Source organism: Quercus lobata, chromosome 5 (assembly GCF_001633185.2).
Source record: "Quercus lobata isolate SW786 chromosome 5, ValleyOak3.0 Primary Assembly, whole genome shotgun sequence".
In the NCBI taxonomy this organism is placed as follows: domain Eukaryota; kingdom Viridiplantae; phylum Streptophyta; class Magnoliopsida; order Fagales; family Fagaceae; genus Quercus; species Quercus lobata.
In genome coordinates this window covers 51,969,935-51,990,868 of record NC_044908.1, presented here as the reverse complement: position 1 = coordinate 51,990,868, position 20,934 = coordinate 51,969,935, and the positions used below count along the sequence as shown (strand labels likewise).

The following is a 20,934-nucleotide window of genomic DNA, read 5'->3' as shown; positions in this document are numbered from 1 at the left end:
CCCACTACATTTTCTAGTGGATTATTGACTGCTTGGAGGGCGGGGGAGAGGTTTTACGTCGAGGACTTCGATTTCCTCTTCAATAACACATCATGTGTTGTCCTTGTGTTTGCATCTCTCTTCCCTTTATCTTTGCCTTTTATTTTCTGCTATGGATGTGATTTAAAATTGGCTTAGATTGTTTTCCAATTCTGTTTTATAGCTTTTGTTCATTTTCCGCACATTAGTTGTTTGACATAAAGCTTGAATTTGTTAATTTGTAAATTGGGGGTCTAAACGTTCAAGGGTGTGTTTACACTATTTGAACTTTCAACTTCAATTGCGATAATCTTTTAGTGATTTGAGAAAATAACGTAAATTATTTACTTGACAAATCTCTATGAAATAGCAATATTGTCCCATGTAAATAAATATTTTGTTTACGATTTGTCTTTTTTGTAGATTAGAAAGATAACATTCACCTACATATCTAACCAACTGTGGATTAGTTCAATTTGAATAAAATAATCCCATGTAAATCGTCCCATGGAAGTAACATAATTTATGCTTGATCTTATTCCAATGTTTTTGAGTTGGTGTAGAACTATCTTACTAGCAAGTTTACTAAAAATGCCATGCCAGGTTTTGTAATTTGCAAGATACATACGGGCATTGATTGCACTAAGATATGGTACTCCGAGACCAAGAATTTCTTCATTATCTTGACGGTTAAAAGGGACTTTCATGGCATCACATGATTGAACTACAACTGGAGTGCTCAAAGGATGAGTTTTATCCATTGAGAAAGTGTTTTAGAACTTTTTATGAGTATGTTGGGTCCTAGGGGTGTGCATGGGTCAGATTGAGTCAGGTTTTTTCAATCCGTCTCACTATAATCGGGTTAAAAAAAATCCAATCCAACCTAACCCATCTTAGGGGTCTAGCCCAATCCATCACCGCTCACCTGGACCAGGTTAGAGTTAGACCTATGGGTTGGAAATTTTTTTATATTTTTAATTGAGTATTAGAACAATACCAATACAAATAAGAACAAATTTATAATCAAATAAACACGACTATAGTACAAAACCAACACAAATAATTTAATTAGTACTTCAAAGTTAGTAGGATATAACATAGTTATATTCCAACTTACTTGGTAAATAAAAAATAAAAAATAAAATTATATAAAATAGTTTTTAAATATATATTAAATATAGGTAGGTTAGGCGGGTAATTTATAAGCCACAAAAATTTTTTGTTTTATGGATATCATTTATCTTGAACTCATCTATATATCATATACTATATATAATAGCAGAAGCCTTTCTCTGCAATTAAGGAGGTGTTGACACGTTTAAGTTAAAAGGCGATAAATTACATTATTTGGTAATGCTACAACATCGTTTAAAAGCGATAAACTACGATGTTTCACTACATTAAAACACTGTTTGGAGCCTCTTAGTATAAAAGGAAACTAACCGCTTAAAAAAAAAAAAAAAAACATTACTACACGGAGAAACGAGAAAGAGAGATCGAGAGAAAAGAGAGACAAAGAAATAGAGAGGCGATGAAATGGAGAGAGAGGCTATGAAGACATGGAGAAAGGAACAGAAAAAGAGAGAAGCGATCCTAGGACACGGAGAAATAAGAGATCGCCTCTGTGTTTCTGACAGAACGCCTCTCTGTTTCTCTCACTAAGATCAGAATTCATTCGCCATTTTGATTTTACCAGAGAAAGAAGCAGAAGAAGGAAGATGATATCGACTTCAGCATCAAGAACGAAAAAAGTCCCCTCTACCCACAAACAATGCCTCTGATGGGTTCTATTCTTTTTCAGATTTTTTTTTAGGTAAATTAGATCTGTTATATGCATTCAATTTTTCCAATTTGGTTCTAGATTTGGATTCAAAAATTAGGGCTAAGGAAATCAGATTTTAATATGTGACTTTCTTTTCGCTTCCTTTTCAATTTTTTAACATCGATGCTTGCGATCCAGAGATAGAGAAGGAGGAAAAAATAAACCTTGCGATACAGAGATGAGAAGGAGACAGACATTGAGAGAACTACCACCAGTAAGTTTCAAGTACACGCATTTGAAACTTTTGATTAAATAAGTAAAAGAAAATGAATGTTGCCTAAGAAGGGTTAGCAAGAAAAATGATAATCATGTCAGCTGAATAATCCCAATTATTTTCTGTCTCTATCGTTGTTGGGCATGGAAAACATAGATTTACTATGCTTCCAACGATCTCCGCTTTCACTGGTACCTTCAACCTCTCTCTCTTAAGGATTTTCCATTATCTATTTTTGTTTTTTTCAAATCAATTTTTTCCTTGGTTTCTCAATTCCCATCAAACTATTCAAAGAAAGGCTTGAACTGAATTTTTGGTCAATTGTTTCTTAATTCTGATTTTAGTTTAAGGTGAGTGGAAGCATGAAGGCAAGTAGATGTAGAAGCTATCTGGGAAGCCTGACGTAAGATAAAGCTTCAGAGATAAAGCAGCACGACAAGCATTAGGCCATTGTGACTAAACAAATATGAGGTAATGTTTAGTACTGTGTAGTGCCATGTTACTGAGATATCTGCGACTGCATGAGAATTGTGTTTTCTCATGTAATCTTGATGTTATGAGTCTGATGTTGCGCTTTAGATTCTCTTTATGATCATCAATTACTGATTAATATGGGTTAAGCTGTCGATGGTGGTTAAAATTGTTTGCCAATTGTAATGTTCATTTTTACTAAGGTTGCATGCTTTTTCTAAGGACAGGGTTACCATTGTTGTTAGTGCTCAAATGTAAGACTCAAGTAATATTCCTTTTTCCTTTTCCTACAAACAGAGCGGGAATTGATATGGTTGCTTGGAGTTTAAAGTGTTTGATTTGATTTTGGATTTTTATTTTTTGAGGATAGCTGAATTTGAGTTTGATTTTTCCTTTTATTTTATTTTTGGGGTGGAAAATGTAATTGGGCTATTAGTGTGCCTTTTTCCTTCTATATCACATAAGAATTACACATTGTTTTGAAATTCATAAGTATATATTTGTCACATAAAATAGAGTCTCATTTTCCCTTTTCCTTTTTCCCTTTTTCTTTTTAATTTTGGTGAGATGAAATTTTAAGATTAAGCTACACACAATTAGTGGTGAAACTTAGAATTTGGGACATGGGTAATTGCTGGAATTATTTTGAATTGTAGTTTCATTTTAATCTTTGATTAAAAATGCTTTGGAAGTGATAGGTTATGGTAACATGTAATCTCTCTTCCTTCAAGTTAGTCACTCTTCTGACTTTTGATGCATAAATAGATTATTTGTACATTTCCCAATCTCCACTTTTTTTGAGAGTATATCTCACTAATTTCTTTCATTATTATATTCTATTATGGAGTATAAATCCAAGTGAAAAACCACATTGCGTTGCTAACCCGTGCAATGCACGGGATAGTTAGCAAATGTTAAATAAATAAATAAAAGTAAAGAAACATCTACGAAAATTAACAATATCAAAATTTTATTATATATATATATATATATCAAACACAATGACAGCTGGTGCAAAGTTCCAAACCCAATGATTTATCAAAGTTTGTGCACAAACTCAATTATATAGATACACAACTTAGGTTGGAAAAATCAAGCAAAAGTGAGGACATAAGGATCAATGGCCATGGAATATAAAAATATATACAGTTGAGATGGGAAACAACAAAGGCAAATTCATTCCTCTTTTTTCTTTTGGGTTTGATTCTTTGTTTATTTAATTTCATTAATTAGTAGTGCAGATTTTAGCAAATTAGAAGTGAAATTTAAGAATACTATGCCACATGTTTAGTGGGGTGATTGATTTTCTCTATTTGGTAAACCAAATTTGGTTCAACAGTTGGAGTTCAATTTTGTTTTGATTGTTTATTATTATTTTAGATTGAAAAGGTAGAAATTGTATTATCATCAAAAAGAGAAGTACGAAAAGTATAACACGGGTTCCTGTAGGACATGATCAAAATAAACCAATTCCATTTCTTATGAAGTTAGTTCACTTTTTTTGTAATGGCAGATTATTACTTTCTTCAATATCTCAATACTATGAACTTTGTTTTTCCTCCCCTTTTTTTATAATGGCAAATTATTATTTTCTTTAGTGTCTCAATACTATGAACTTTGGTTTTTTCCCCTTTTTTTCTTAATTCCATTCAAAGTTCTAGAAGAGATGCTTGAATCAAATGTGTTTGATTGGGTTTTACAAATTTTTGTTGATTAGCTTTGATTTTGGGAACATAAAATTTTTCTCACTATTAACGTGCAGGTATAAAGAAAAGAGATGAGATTCTGGAAGGAGAATTCTTGAGACAAAAGATTGCCATAGCATTGAGCAACAATGATAGCTATTGTGATTGCCATTGTCTTTGCAAATAGTTTTTCCATTGTCTTTAATGTTGCTTTAGTTTTCAGCATTACTTTCTTCAAAATACTGTTTTTTTTTTTTTTTCCCCTTTGTCAATCTCTTTTTTTTCTTTTTAGCCTTCTCTTGGTGGGAAAATTAGTCTCTCACTGTAAGGAAACTAAACAATTGTATCAATTATTGCATATTAATGAACTTTGCATATAGGTCAAATAAAAATACAAATCAAGATCTCCAAAATTTGCATATAGGTCATGGGAATTTTAAGAAAATAAATAAAAGAACTAATTAGCATTTTATTGAAGAAAGCATTTTGCATCTGCAAGAACAATTTATTCTATTTACATGGTGGGTTTTTTTTTTAGTTAATGCAAATCATAACTGAAAGTTCAAAAACGTGTATAAACACCCTTGAACGTTTAGACCCCCAAATTACAACTTAACCAATTCAAGCAATATGTCAAACAACAAGTGTGCGGAAACTTAACATAAGCTATAATATGGAATTGGTTAAAAACTATCTAAGCCAAAACAAAACACAATCCACAGCAGATAATAAAAAGGCAAAGATAGAGAGGAAGGAAGATGCAAACACAAAGACAACACGCGATGTGTTATCGAAGAGGAAACCGAAGCCCTCGGCGTAAAACCTCTCCGCCGCCCTCCAAGTGGTAAACAATCCACTAGAAAATAAAGTTGGGATACATGGACAGTAATAGACCCTCCAAGCCTAATTTACCCGGTGCACCTAAGCCCTCTAAGCTTCTTGCTCCAACGAGGTTGTGCCGAACCTTTTTCTTTTCTAACTTCCCGGATTTCGCTACTAGACCGTAGCATCAACCAATCAAGATTTGTTTCTTCCTAACTGCTTCCCAGAAATCCAAACAGCTGTCTCATAGTGATGATGATGGTGAGAACCAGGTTTGGTATAATGCCTCTCAAGGATTTGACAATGGAGAGGAAGAGAGTTGAGGAATTTGAAGAGACTCTAATGTATAGATTGTGGGTGAATCAATCTTGTTTTTCTTTAAGGTTTCTCTCTCAAAATTCTCTCTGGAAGCTCTCTCACAATCGTGGGTAAAAGGGGTATTTATACTGGAGTGGGAGAGGAATGTGAAACGTTAGGTTTTACAAAACAGGGGTGGCTCGCGGCTTGACTAAGTCGCGAGATAACCGTATGGCCAGTTGTCCTGTTTTGTCCTGTAGTGCTCCAGCTTGCATGACTGTTCACCTTCCAGCATGCTTGGCACGTGTGCTGCGTCTGGCGGCTTGCAGCCGCGAGTCACCCGCGAGGCCCAGCCGCGAGTCTCTGTTTTCTTGCACACTCTTGAGCAATCTTCACTCTATCTCACTCACTACCCTTACATCAAACCCACCTAAATACAGGGTTACTAAATGCTGAATTACAAGCAAATTTGGCACGGAATAAAGCCAATTAGATGGTTGAATAAATTCAACCTTACAATAACCATTGTGGTGTTCAATCTATGCATTAACATTAACATTATTTTATATTTGTTTGTTGAATATTCAATTTTTTATCATAATCGTACAAATTGTAAAAAGAAATAAAAAGGGTAGGCACAATTTATAAATATCATCTTCAAGACATGTACACAATTTTTTCTATAAAAGGATAGAGTATTTTTTTGATAGGATCTAACTGCAGATTGGTCATGAATAAATGTGCCATTTATTGGGTTTGGGTTGGTATATAATCCGATAGGAATTGACATGTCACATATACATCTACTTTATAGAAAGGATTTGATAATCAATATATATATATATATATATATTTATTTATTTATTTATTTATAGTTGATAATCAATATATTGGTTGGCTTTACATTTGCAATTTTTAAATAATGTCATGTTACATTATTGGATGAAATTTTTCAAAAAAAAAAGTAGGTGAAGTATATTGAGCTAAGTGTAAATTTGTGTTTGAAAATATTTAAAAGTCAAAAAACTATATAAGTTTTTATTGTCTTCTAATACGTAAAATGATCCCGTGCATTGCACAGGTTAAACACTAGTCTATATATATTCTATATATATATATATAACCGAAGCCTCTAAAGCTCCCACAATTTTCCACGTCACCGTTATTTTCTTTTTCTTTTTATTTTAGATTTTATACCTTATATATTTATTATTCCACATCACCATTATTTTCTTTTTCCTTTTTATTTTAGATTTTATACCTTATATATTTATTATTGCACATCACCATTATTTTCTTTTTTTAGATTTTATACCTTATATGTTTATTATTTAAATATTATTATTTAAATAACAAAAATAATTCATACTTAAACGGTGAAACCCCCGACTCTATTTTTATAACCCTAAACTCAAAACCCTGAAGGGAGCCATTGTCATTGCTCTGAAGATTGACACCAATGTGACTGAGGTTGAAGGAGATTTTGTGGTTGTTATCAATTTCCTTAACTCTGAAGGTTGCTGCCTGGCAGGTTGTGTTCATGTGATTAAAGACTCTCAGGTTGAAGTAAATTAAAGATATTAATTTTATCTCTTTTTCTAGTGTCAGACGCAGTGGTATTAATCCTGAGGACATATCTCTTTTCGTAATATGTGACAAAGTTTTGATTCAATAATATCACAGTCTTGATTCAATAAATCTTTGGTTTTCATTGCATGATTTTCTCCACCGTTGCGGACCTTTGCTTTCCAATGTAATGATTTTGGTAGTGTTCCTCGAGGTAAGCTTTCTTTTTCTCTTTATTTTTTTGGAGGGCTCATCCTTATGAAGAACACTAATTGTGCAGGGGTTATAAAGGTATTATATGAAAGAATTAATATATGAAGAACTATTATTATTATATTTTTTGGATATTGTTGGAAGTTTTTCAAATCTTAATTTATGAAGTGTGAGTAATATCTTAAGCATAAGTTCAGCCATTGTTCTCCCTCAAAAAAAAAAAATAAATAAATAAATCAGCAATTGTGCAAGTTAACTCTAATTGTTTTTTATATATATATATATATATATATAAATATATATATATATATATATTTATATATATTTATATATATATAAGTATATTCTTTATCTCAAGAGATAAAGCAACCTACTAAACAAAAAATTTTGGTCTGCTTTTACATATCTCATAATTTATTTAGTTAGTTTGTAGCATTTACATTATAGAATAATAACTTCTACTTATGTGTGTATTGCTCATACAAAATAATCTATGCTTTTGATAGTTTTGTGTTGAAGTTGGAAAAGCTGGTGTGTATTAGTTCCCATTTTATGAAGTGGTGGACCTAGATTTGGTTTGTTATCCATTTATGCTTTTGACAATATTTGATTGATGAAAATTGTGGTTATTTAATTTTTCTATATTATTGTTTTAGCTCTTACTAAATTTACAAATAGTCATAATACAATTGTAGGATAACTTATGTCTCTTAAATTTATGATTTGATTCCCTACAATATTTTTTTTGGTTAATTGATATTGGTCTTACTTTACAAGAATCTAAAAATCTTGATACTAGGATTTGTGGTAAGTTCAACTTTAAGTGGAAGTCCAGTGAAATATATGTATTCTTGCATGACCAATTTCTTGCAGTTATTGTTGTGTGCTTATAATGCATCTTTTGATATGAAATTGTTGTTTATTTTTGTGTGCCACTTTCTATTTTGGTGAGCCTCTTACATATTTTCAAAAGAATGATTGCATCATTGAAGTAAATATTATGCTCTTCCAAGCATATAAATTCCTTTATAAAAATGTTGTCCTTAGTGTAGTCATCATAATTTCTCTCTAAATGCAATTCTTATATAATTATATTTGATGATCAAAGTGTATTCTCAACTGGTATTGTAAGGTGAAGTTTGTATATATATATTTTTTATGAACTTTTATATATAAATTGAATTACTTATTATCATTCATTTTTAAGTCACTATCTCTTCAAGCAAAAAATATATATATATTTTATTAAATTATACCGTGCATCGCACAGGTTAGTATTATATATATAAAACCGAAGCCTTTGGCTTTTGGTTAACCTCTCCACAATTTTTCCGCATCATCATTTTTTATTTATATTTTTTAATTTGATTTAATTCTTTTGATTTTATAGTACCAAATTGCAGAAAATTTGACGAGGGAAGAGAGAGTCCTAACAGGAGTCTCTCTCTCTTTTTTCCTTAATCCTAAAGTCTTTTTTTTTTTTTTTTTTAAGTGAGTCTTTTTTTTTTGAAACCTAAAGTGAGTCCCTTTTTTTTTCTTTTTCTTTTTTCTTTTTTTAAAATTCTAACGTGAGGTCTAATTAAAAAAAATATAATTATTTTTTAATCTTAATTCTAACGTAAGTCTCACAAAAAGTCAAAAACTTCATTTTTATATTATATATAGACAATAATAATGATGTGACAAGCTTTAAGAATGTGAAAATGCAATTTGTAGATCTACTATCAAGATAACATATATTAGATTGGTAATAGTTATTAGATTTAATTGCAGTTGAGTATTATGTGAAGTCATCACCATAGAATAGCTCACGCTGGGATGTATTATGTGAAACCAATGATATGAAAAAAAAAGAATTTTTCTAAACCATTATATTGAACAAAAAATTACTTATTTTCATTCATTTTCAAGTTATACATTTTTTTTATTTTTAAAGTCAAGTCATAGAACTTTAAGCAAAATAAATACTTTTAATTTTTATTTAACTATCTCGTGCATCGCACGGACTAGTATATATAAAACCGAAACCTCTGAAACTCCCACAATTTTCCACATCAGCACAATATTTAATAAATAAATAATAAAATTAAAAACTCTTTTCACTCAGTTAAAAACTCTATATTCACTCAAAAACAAAATCGGATACTTATCTTTAAAAAAACAAAAAACAAAATCGGGCCGTCCCTACCTTAATATGATTCATTCTCTTAACTATTCCACAATCAGGAAAAAAGAAAAGGTGGGCAAGAGAGAGAAGATGACGAAAACGTCAATGGCTTCCCTAAGGTCATTCTCCACGAGGTTTGTGGTTGCTCCACTAAGGTACGTTACGATCTTTGCTGTTTTCTCTGTAAATCTTTCACTCTAATTGTTTATTACTGTTAAATCTATCAATGTGTTATGACTCTTCATTTATTCAATGATCTTCAATGAATTTTTGCCTAAATTTTGCAAATTGTGAACCGAAATTTGGTTGATTAATGCAATGGTCCACAAGTCACATAGATGAGAAAACTTGGCTAATCTTGAAGTGAAGTTTGATATGAAAAGGGTTTTTTTTTTTTTTTTTTTGATGGTTTGCTCTCTGTGTTCTGCAGGAAAACGAAGAGGTTAGGATGTAATTGATGTTATCTTGGTTCTTGGATTATATTTTGACTAATTGAAACCAAAATCCTAAACCTTTATCCTTTAGAACTTTGTTTTGTGTGTGTAATGCTGCCAACTCTTTCTTTGTTTTGTATGTGTAACGTTTTTATGTACATATATAGTTTCCTTGCCACAGTCAAATTCAAAGAATCTGCAACTAAAGCCAACCTTCTTTGAAGAGAAAAATCTGAACCCCAGGTAAGAATTCTGATTCTCTTTTAATTGAAAACCTACCTACCCTGTTATTATTTACTTTTGGTGTTTTGGGTTGCTATGGTTGAATGATTGGCCTTTAGTTCGCCAGCCTTAAAAAGGGTTTTCCAAAAAAAAAATTAATTGTATTTACTTTAGGGGCTATGGTTTCTTCTGCTTTATATCTTATTGTGGTAGAACTCGAACACTTTAGTGGGTTTTCAAACTTGGGCTTCTTCCTCTAGAGGTGGAAGATTCTTTCTTTAATTTTTTGGTTATTGGTTCTGGATTTACATTACTTTGCTATTATTATTATTTTCATACGTGATGCATAGAATTGGATCATGGGTGAATTATAATTGAATTCATAGATTGATGGGTTTAGATGTAGAGGGTTTAGAATCTTTAGATAATTCAAATTATTGGACGCATTGAATTTTTATGTTCCTATCTGTGTTGTGATTTGTTATTTAAAAATATTGTGTAGTTTATATCATTAGTTGCCCTTTTTAGTTGGTAGATTTTGGTTCAAGCTGAATTGCATGGATTCCTTTCTTCAAAATTCTAGACCTTTACATAAGAGTCATTGAGACAAAAGATTTTTGAAGATAGGCCAACCCTATCATAGCATCACCCGATGTGCTTTACAATTGTCTGAGTAAAGTTAAAATAAAAAAATAGCCTGGAAATTTTTTATGTTTATTTTCTGAAAATCCTCTATTTTCGTTTGGATTATTTATTTTTTTTAATTTTTTTTTTCATGCCAATACAACATGATATTTGTTTTGTTTACTACAAGGATTTTCATAATTATTAGAATATGATGAGTCTTATACCTTGATGTTTTTGTGCTGATTCTTCCCACTGTAGCGGTAATACTGTTCAATATCCCAACCAAAGCACCTAGGTTGTCCACCTATTTCAGACCTTTGTACAACCCCTTTCAATTTTCAGTTCAAGCCATTGATATCTACACTACCTGCAAGGTCTCTGTCTTTCTCTATGTATATGTGTATGTGTGTAAAGTTTGTCTTTTTTCTCTATTTATATGTGTAAAGTTAGACTCTTTTATGGCTTTTCAATGGGTGATATTTTCATTTTGGTTGGGATTGCTTAGGTGTTTCAAGTTAGAGTGAGTTTTGTAAAGGATGTGCAAAAGCAAGAGGCATGGTGGGAAAGACAACATGAACTTGCGGTTGAGAATTTTGGGGTAAGAATTTCTTCTAATATTTCTTCTACTTTTTATTTCTTTAAGTTTTAATTTTGTTTATATAGAACTGTTAGTGTTTACATGTATTTTTGTGTGGTTGTCTTTAGAATAAATAGATTATGACTTTGGAAATTTACTTTCTGACTTAAGTGAATTATAAATATTGGGGCTTTGAAGCTTATTTCATCATAATTTATCACAAATCAATTGATACTGTATGACCTATTATCTATATATCTTTAAAAGAAAAGGTTTGTAAAAGGATTTTTTTTTTTTTAAATTTTTTTGCCCTATTTGAAGCTTCTCAATGGGTATCACTAAGACTTAGTAAGAAAACCACAAATATGATAAACCATATGTAAATTTACTTTAAAATTTGATTCACGGTTCACGCTATTGTTTTCATTACATTCCTATGTGTTATTCTATAGACTCTTACATTTATCATTTTCATTATGTTATGATGGTTAGAAATCATTTATTTTTAGGAGTGACCTTCTTTCATCAATTTATAGTGGTAGATGATGAATTTTGATAAATGTCAGGTCTTGCTGAAGGAGCTTATAGGTATTGATATAAATTTCATGTAAAATTGTGAGTGGTGTTAATGCATTCACTTAAAAGTGATTGTCATTCAGTACTATTAGAAATAATTCTTGTTGCTGGCTAGGTCGATATGTAATTAATTGGATGTGGTCATTAAAGAAATCCATTTATGAATGAGGAGGAGGAGGAATACATGTTGCGTACACACCTTTTTTAAGGGTTTAATTCATTCAACTGACTACCTACTATTGTAGTTTACTTTTAATTCTTTTTGCTTCAATCCTTTTGTGATGGTTGTTGATGAAAGGTAGAGATAGAGTTTTTTTTTTTTTTTTTTTTTGGTTATTTGTTATTTGTTGGCTTATAAATTCTACTCAGTTCTTTTATGTGTTTCTATACAGTTTTATAGGCTCTATTCAGTACTATTAGTGGAAGCAATTGGACTTGCTTGGTGATTTTGTTGAAGGAGCTTACAGGTATTGATATAAATTATTATTATTTAAAAATTTTCGTCAATTATTAATATACAATGAATCATTGGATGCTATTAATAGAGAATTGGATGTCAAATTGTAGAATAAATTTTATGGGTTTGGTTGTGCTGAGGGTGTGGGGTTAAGTTTGAAATGTAACAACAAATTGAACCCAACAATAATTAATTGACATTAGGGTGATTGGTATTTGTTTGTCTTCATTGGGATAAGTATTTTTTTCTCTTTTGAAAATTGAGACTGCTAAGTTTTTTATATTGAAAGCACTGATTAGTTTAATGCCTAAGATAGTAATCCATATATAGTGTATGTTGTCTCATTTTAGTGATTTTAAGCATTCTTTGTTAGAAAGGTTGTTTTAGATGGAGGTAAATAAACCTGAGTTTGAAAGAATTCAAACTGTAAGTTTTTTCCGGATTTGTTATTGGATTCTCACAAGAGTTTGATAGAATTCCTAAATAGTGTTCATATGGCATGATCTGTTTTCCCACATAACTTAGTTCCTAGATCCATACTAGAGCTTTCTACCTCCAGTTCCCTAAACTTTTAAATTCTAAGTTTGGAAAGATTCTCCCCCTTGCTAATTTTTTCAAGTCTTTTGGTATTAAAATTTATAATATAATTAAGCCTTTTAATCTCATCTCTTGAGACTATGTACCAAGATATACTTTTTAGGCAGTTATAAGCCATCATGATTTATTTATCTTTTGAGATCATATAAGCCATCATGAATATTATTTCTTTTCAACCATGCTTTGGTAATCCAAAGAAGTAAATAAGTTCACACAAGACCTGTATAACATTTTTCCTTCAGGCAATGGTGTGACTTTAAATTTTAAGATATTTCATACTTAATTCCATCTGCCTTAATACTATAAATAAATTACCACTTATCTAAAAATCGTAAATTGTTAGAAACTACTAAATTTAATCATTCAATCAAAATTCTTAATTGCTCTTTCGGAAATCCTATTGCAAGGAGGGGAGAGAATATTGTCCAAAGAATGATGGAAAACTAGCAGTTTATTCACGTGATTTCAAATCAATATCTAATCTAATACTATATATGTTAAAGCAAAAGCTAAGAGAAAGTAAGGCCCTACAATCAAGGATGTTGGGAAAGGTAGAGATAGAGTTATTTTCTGTTTTTTGCTCTCATGTCTTGTTGCTTGCTTTGTTGTATATGTTCTTCCTGTTGGTTGTGCAGGGTGAATGGGAAAAGGAGCTGCCTTTGCTGGGTTTCTTGGTTCAATAAGAAAAAGGAGGAAGCTTTATACGTTTTTGGTCGTGCTTTCCTTGGGTTTCTTTGAGTGGTTGGTCTGACTGCTATGGAGAGTTGTTGGTGGTCTCGGCCTTCTCAGGTTTGTGGGAAAGGAGGGAACTTTTTGTATTTTTGGGTTAGGAAAGAGTTTTGTTTATGGAGTTATAGAGGGCTGGAACAATGGTACTTTGTATTTGTTATGTTAGTTTTTTTCTTTTCTATCTCATTTGTCTATATTGAATTGTGCTTAAGAATAGCCAATGCTATTGCCCATTGTACCTAGATATATAAATTACTTTGTTATATACTGCATAATATGAGCAGCAAGATAGAGTTACAAAAAATTACCCCCTTTTGTAAAATATGTTACTATCTAATTTTATAAAAAACATTTTTCTACCATTGAGTTGGTTTATTAGACTTGGAATATATGTAGTTTGTTTTAAATCTAACCTACATATGTAAAGGGTTTGTGATGTTTCCTTCCTTAGAGGTATAGAGTATGGGTATGTACACTTTACATGAAACTGTAATTTGTCTTTACACAAATTTTACTATTAATAGAAAATTTCCTACTATGATTTTTTAAATTTGAGCTATGAAAACAAGTTTGGGTAAAAAGTGAAGAAGAGGGTTAATTTTTTTTAATAATTTGATAATTCAAGAAGAGGGTGTTTGAACCTAACAAATATAATTATAATGTTATATAGATTTTGTAGATATTCTTTGTGCTTTCCCGTGCATCACACGGGTTAGCGACTAGTTTTATATATAATTAACAGTTTTTATGAGCTCTTCAAGAGTCACCACAAGATTTAAATTGGAGGAAATAATAAGCAAGAACAAAGAAAAAAATCCTAACAACTATGAGAGATATATAAATATGAAACCTTGCAAGTGCTCATCCACACATTCTATTGATAAGATGATACATCTAGAGTACATGTAATAATTTGTGTGATTGAATATATGTAGGAAAATGTTATAGATATTATAAATTTTTCTACTTAAAACTTTATAAAATAATATGACAATAATTATGATTGATATACTTTAATTATCTCATAAATAAATATTTAAATTTTCTCTTTACAATGGCTAACACATCAGTTAGTACCCTCAATCTAGTAAAACTTCAACTTCATATATCACTAATATAATTTTTTTTTTGGCATAAACGAAGGCTTTATTGAAATAAAGGATAACAAACACAAGAGAGTTCACACTGCTAACTGAGAGAGCAGTAACTTACAAAACAAACTAAAACCCAACAAGCAAACCAAACACTAATTTAAAAACAACAACACTTGAACTTCGAACACACAAAACTAAAAATAGTAGCTAAAGCTTTATTTGCAGACAACTTCACGAGATGAGACAAAACCCGTGGAATCGCAACAGAGAGGCATCGTAACAAAAAGGTGTAGCATGTGGCCTGTAAAATCTCTCCCTGATTGAGAAGCTCCTCACTTCGCCAATAGGTCTGCGCAAGTATTGGATTCCCACGCCATGGGCGCTTCCCAGTTCCCACCATGGACAATGACTAATTTATTTCAAAAAAGTATGCGTACGGAGTGTGTAAAATACGTGTGTAGGTGACCTATTTCCTATGTATACGATGTATAGGACATATTCCATTGAAACATCACAAAGAGAGCAAGAACGTTCATTGGTGACCTCGTACAGCACCAAAGTTGCTTTGCCTAAAGCTATCTTTTACAACAAAGAATCAAATTCTTCTTCGAAAACTCTCCTAGGTAAAATTATTGAAAATTTGAAGGGAGTTCTTACACGCGCATTATTGTTGTAGACATCTTCTTAGTTATTACACATAGTAGTACGCATAGCCAATAAAATTTTGTTTTTGAAAAAAAGATTTAAGTTATAATTGTGAAATTGTGAGATTATGTGTGCGTTTGGATGCAGATAAAAATTTAAATTATTTCACTATTTAGTTTATTTTTGCTATTATTTATGAGTCTCACTGCACTTTTTAACACTATTCATTGGTCCTACTATACTATTTCAACTAATTTTTACATTTATCTACAATACTTTCAGGAATAATTTTTCAGTTTCAGCAAAATAAGTTGTATTCAAACACACCCTATGATTTCACAATTTTAACTAAAATTATGTTTCAAAACACAATTTCAGCCATGGGTTTCGTACACTGTACACTCAATATGCTCTTGGAAGGAACTAGGTAATTTAATGTTTAAGGGGATATTTGGTACTATTGTTTAAACAATAATTTTCAGTGTTTAAACACTACAATACATATTTTCGCAATACTTTTAACTCACATGTATTTCCACGACACCTAAATAACTATACTAGAAATCTCTTACCAAACAGACCCTAAAACTTGTGAACCATGTTTCTAAATCACCGTGGTCTAGCAGACATGGACTTCACTCTTTCCACATGAAGAAGGTAATTAAGACCCACATTTCTTTACTTTCCCCATCTTTTAATCAATGACTCCATCCTAGTTTACTCTTATGGACATACCATTTTTCTCCATAACGCATACACTATATTTCTCTCTAGCTCTCTTGCATTTTTGCTCTAAGTTTTGCTCCTTTCTATTAAAATGTGGGAGAAGAACATCATCCAAGGCATGCTGCGGAAAGCCAAGAGCTTCAGGACGTTTGATTTTCTACATATTAAAAGGTAGGGAAATGTCCCTGCCCACTTGTTAGCTCAGCATACTCAAAATGTTGAGAACTTGGTTGTATGGCTGGAAGAGTGTCCCAGACAAGTGGCACATGTGTGTGCAAATGATGTATCGTCTTTACAACGTATTGAATAAAAGTTCTGAGTATTTCCTATTAAAAAAAAATGGGAGAAGAAAGCTCACTTGTAGTAGCTCAAGCAGTCCAAGATGCACCCATCATTTCATCCTACAATGATCGTATTCGCCCACTCCTTGACACAGTTGACAACCTTCGTCACCTTATGATCACAAGAGAAGGCATTCAACTCCCCACCATTGTCGTGGTTGGGGACCAGTCCTTAGGAAAGTCAAGTGTTCTTGAATCACTTGCTAGTATCAACCTACCCCGTGGCTAGGGAATTTGCACAAGGGTGACTTGAAATCCCTCATCTCTTAAGGGATAACCTTACCCTTTCTTTTGCCTTGCTATTGGTCCTCCTCAACCCTCTTATATTTATCAATCCAATCTATAAGCTGGCATACATTAGTAACGGGCTTCCTAGTCAAAGACTTCCTCAAGCCATGCTTGGTAGGTAGGCCAACCTTAAAAGTCCTGATGACTATGTCATCAAAGTCACCATCTATCTCATTAAACATCTCCAAGTATCTGTTCGAGTATGTTTTCAGGGTCTCCCCTTCTCTCATGGACAGGGACAACAAGGAATCTAAGGGCCGAGGAACCCTACTGCACATGATAAAGCGGGATCTAAACGCCTGAGTGAGTTCCTTAAAGGAACCAATGGAACCCACACCCAAACCATTGAACCACCTCATCGCCACAGGCCCCAATCTAGATGGGAACACTTTGCACATCAAGGCCTCGTTCTTGGAGTGCACAGCCATTCTTTGATTGAAGTGACTAACATGTTCCACAGGGTCTGTTCGACCATTGTACATGGTGAACGTGGGCTGAGTGAATCGCCGAGGAAGTTTTCCTCCCTCAATCCTGCGTGTGAAAGGTGATCTGAAAATTTGGTTAAGTGCTCTACTCATAGCATCATTTCCCAGGCCTCTGGAAGATGAATTTCTTTTTCTGCGCTCATGATGATAATCTTCATCATACGAGAAAGACTCACTGGGAAGAGTCCTTTAGCTGCGCCTATAGCTACCATCCTTTTTATCATCGGAAGAAAAGTCAGAATTGGAAGGAGCTTGCTTTCGCTGTTTGTGGCATAAGCTTCTCTTCAAGTGATCAATCTCCAGCTGCATGGTTTTGGTATTTTTCTCGTGAGAGAGGTGGCTACCACCTCGAGAATAACTCCTACTAGTATGGGTAGTATGCACACTCCCCTCTAGGTCTCTTCTTTGTTCAAGATCACAGAAGTGATCTTGATGTTGAGACCCCGTAAATTCTGCCTAGTTTGGACCTGAACCTACCATTGTTGAACGTTAGACTCAATATAACACCAATAATTCCAACAAACAGCGCCAATTGTAAAAACTAGATTTGAGTTCCTAGCCCAAAAGATGGGTAGACTTAGACCCAAAAGGCCTAAAATAATAAATTTATAGAGAGTGGGTTGGAAAAACTGGGTTTCAATTAATCAGACAAGCACTAAAGTGGATTCAAATCACAAGAGAATAAGAAAAGACGAGTTTATACTAAAGAAAATCGTCCTCAACACAGTCTGAGGAGATCAATTCTTATATATTTCTTTCAGGTTTGATTACAAAGTCAATTCTTCATACTATAATGTTTTTCTCTTAGTTTCTCGATTCCCTTCTCTCATTGCCTCCTTCTTCTTTTATACTATTTTCCATTTTCATCTCTACCCTCCACGTGTAAGTTAGATGGTTATTGTTGATAACTGTCCTATCAGCACTTTCCTAAAGTCTTTAAGGGTAGCTGTAAGGCTGAAAAACACTGTTCAGAGATCACTTTCTCATTAATGTGACCAGAGAGTTAGTTACAAAGCATTCAATGTGGTGGTAGCAGTTTTCTCTTAAATATTTATAAGCTTCCATCCCTCCTATACGTTCATAATTCATGTCCCTATCAGTAAAATTTCTTGGAAGGTTACTTTAAACGATAGGATATACATCTGATTTGTGCGTCGTTTATCCGAGGAGATACTACTCCTTGGACCACCTCCCCCAACCTTTTCATTCACAACATACTCATGGGACTCTAAGCTTAACACCCTCACTACTATTTATTTGTCTTTGGAGCAATCAATGTCCTTGGACAAGGCCTAAGGCCCAATATATAATTTTGAGCCCTTATCCCTACAAGAAATATTAAGTGAATTAAAAATATTATCGGTTTAGAAGAGATGTTATATAACTTGAATACAAAAATTTAATTACTAGTTTTGAATCTTAACAAGCAAGTAGAATAGATTTTATATTATAAAACAATTATTATTTAATTGATATTTATATATATAAAAAGTCTAAATTTAATTCTTACCTTAGGTCCCAAAATATATGGAGTGAGCCTTGTGTACCAGCTTGACAAAAAAATAATACTTGTCTAGGTGGCAAGCTAAAATGTCAATAGTGGGTTAGATGAAAATTAGTAAAATTAGAGAAAATGATTCTTTATCAATTTTTCCTTCGGACCTTCTCACGTAAAAATTAAGGGGAATAAGAAATGGGAGGCATTCATGGTTTAATAAACGGAATGGTAAAAGAACCAAAAATGGGTTTAGTTCCCGTTTTTACCAGTTGGGGTTTTCAGTTTTCATGGTTCAATCGTATTTTTCCAATTTTTAATGTATAAGTTCTATGTCTGGATCCCAATTCAATCGATTAAACCGGTCAGTTCGGCCCAGTTTTTGAAACAATGGAGTCATCATGAAAGATGTTGCTTGTTGTTATGTTGCAAAATTTCTGAATGTTACAAAGACATTAAAGTAGCATTCTCATTGGTCAACACGTGTCTAACTGTCGGTGACCTAATTAGGTTAAACATGGTCCAATTCTAATGTTTCAAACTTCCCTCAAAAGTTATCATAGCTTTTGAGTAGAATTGTGGTGTGTTTTTGTGTTAGAACTCATTTCCCTCTCCTTATGTGTGTGTTTATTTCTAATATAACAAAAAAAAAAATTTAATAGACTTGCTTTTCTTGTGGAAAAAAAAAAATTTTATTTCCCTCTCCAACTCATACATAGCGGGCACAATCTCAACATGCTTTTCTTGTGGTGTATATATATTCTCAAATATTTTTTTACCAATTTATAGACTTTGTGACCACGAACACTAAAGTTAAAAATATTGTTCATTCTAAAAAAAAAAAAAAAAAAAAGAGCTATATATTTGGTTCATTATCAAAAGAAGTTATAAATATTGTTCCATATTGGTTGCCTTGATTAATCCTTTCAAATATACCAAATTAAATACCTATTAAGGTATTTTTGATCAATTCTTGTTGTCTCCAAGTGTAAATTCAGACATTTTTGCACATGGGCCAATTCTAATAACAAAGGTAATTTGTTTTTCTCTCTCTATTATCTACTCACAATTATTTATTTCATTTTTTTGATAGCTATTATCTAGGTACAATTGATATGGGAATTTCCATATTTTAACTTATAAAAGTTTATATAAAAGAGAAATGCTAACGGATGCCCTTAGGGTAATAGTTAACAATCTACTTAAAGAAATTTTTTATGGGAAAAAAAAGTAATTAATATTTTGACAATTTTTTCCATTTTCCATAAAAGTGATGTCAAAACTTTTCTAAAATAGATTGTTAACCATTGCTCTATGAATATTCACAACAGTGGAGCCAAATTTTTAGTTTTTTAGCACCACAAAAAGTAACTTTATCTATTTTACCTTTTCACATCCAACAGCAGTGATTTAATTTTAGTTTTTAACACAATAAAATAATATAAACACTATAATAAAATAATATTTCATTCAACCACCAAAATACAACCACAACCAAAAGTAGTGTGAACGCATGGTGGACATTGGGAGAGACACGGAGAGGTAGTGAGAAGAGAGACAAAAGCAGTGTGAATGCTTCTTTTTTTTTTCTTTTTTTTCTTTTTTTTTTACCTTTCAACTATAGTACTATGAGTGCACAGTCAAAAGTAGCTGTGCACCATAACTATGAAGCCAAAAAATATAGTTTTGGCTCCACTATTGCAGGGTACGTAGTAATATTTAGTGATGCTAAAAATAGTTATATAACTATTTAGCACCATTATTGCTAGTGTTCTAAGAGCACCGTTAGTATAATCATATGTAAAATAATAAAGTTCTAAGAATCAAAACCCTAGTAAAAAAATCTCTATCAATATTAGACCAATATGCAAGTAAAAAAAAACCAATGATACTACTAGCATCCTGCATGATAAATGCAGTAGGTAGAATCAGTTTCCTTCTCGGAAAACTTTCCAAGGTAAAATTCCAAATTGGAATTCGAAGGGAGCTTTTACTGATCATTCGTGTACAACATTTTTTTTTTCCTTGGAATCAGGTAACCTTTAAAACTCGAGAACTATAATAGTCACTGTAGTCCACCAAACAATGACTACACTCCCGAGAGGGTTGAACCACTGAACCTCAGGCCCTCAGCTCATTTACTGCATCATATTGTATGTATGGGCTAGGAAAAACTCCGTTTCACATCTTTTGAATTCTGTGTTTTGTAGCGTTACATTACCAATAAGTACTCCTACCAACTATCAGAGCATTCATGTACGTAGCTTCAAAACCCGTGGCTTCTCATTCTCATTGGTTTCATTGAAATACCAAAAGGCAGGTCCCTCTATCTCTCTTTTAATGAAAGAGATTGAGACCTCTATAAA

General features: G+C 32.2%; 1 protein-coding gene across 1 annotated transcript; it reads right to left on the bottom strand.

The window, feature by feature from the left end:
* Nucleotides 1-16,599: 16,599 nt before the first annotated feature.
* On the bottom strand, nucleotides 16,600-17,070 carry LOC115990652. The gene has a single exon (XM_031114463.1). The coding sequence runs from the start codon at nucleotides 17,068-17,070 to the stop codon at nucleotides 16,600-16,602; it is 471 nt and encodes a 156-aa protein (XP_030970323.1).
* Nucleotides 17,071-20,934: the final 3,864 nt, after the last annotated feature.

What these genes read in the sequence shown, in the direction of transcription:
- LOC115990652 (XM_031114463.1), bottom strand. Translation starts at nt 17,070, where the DNA reads ATGTACAATGGTCGAACAGACCCTGTGGAACATGTTAGTCACTTCAAT.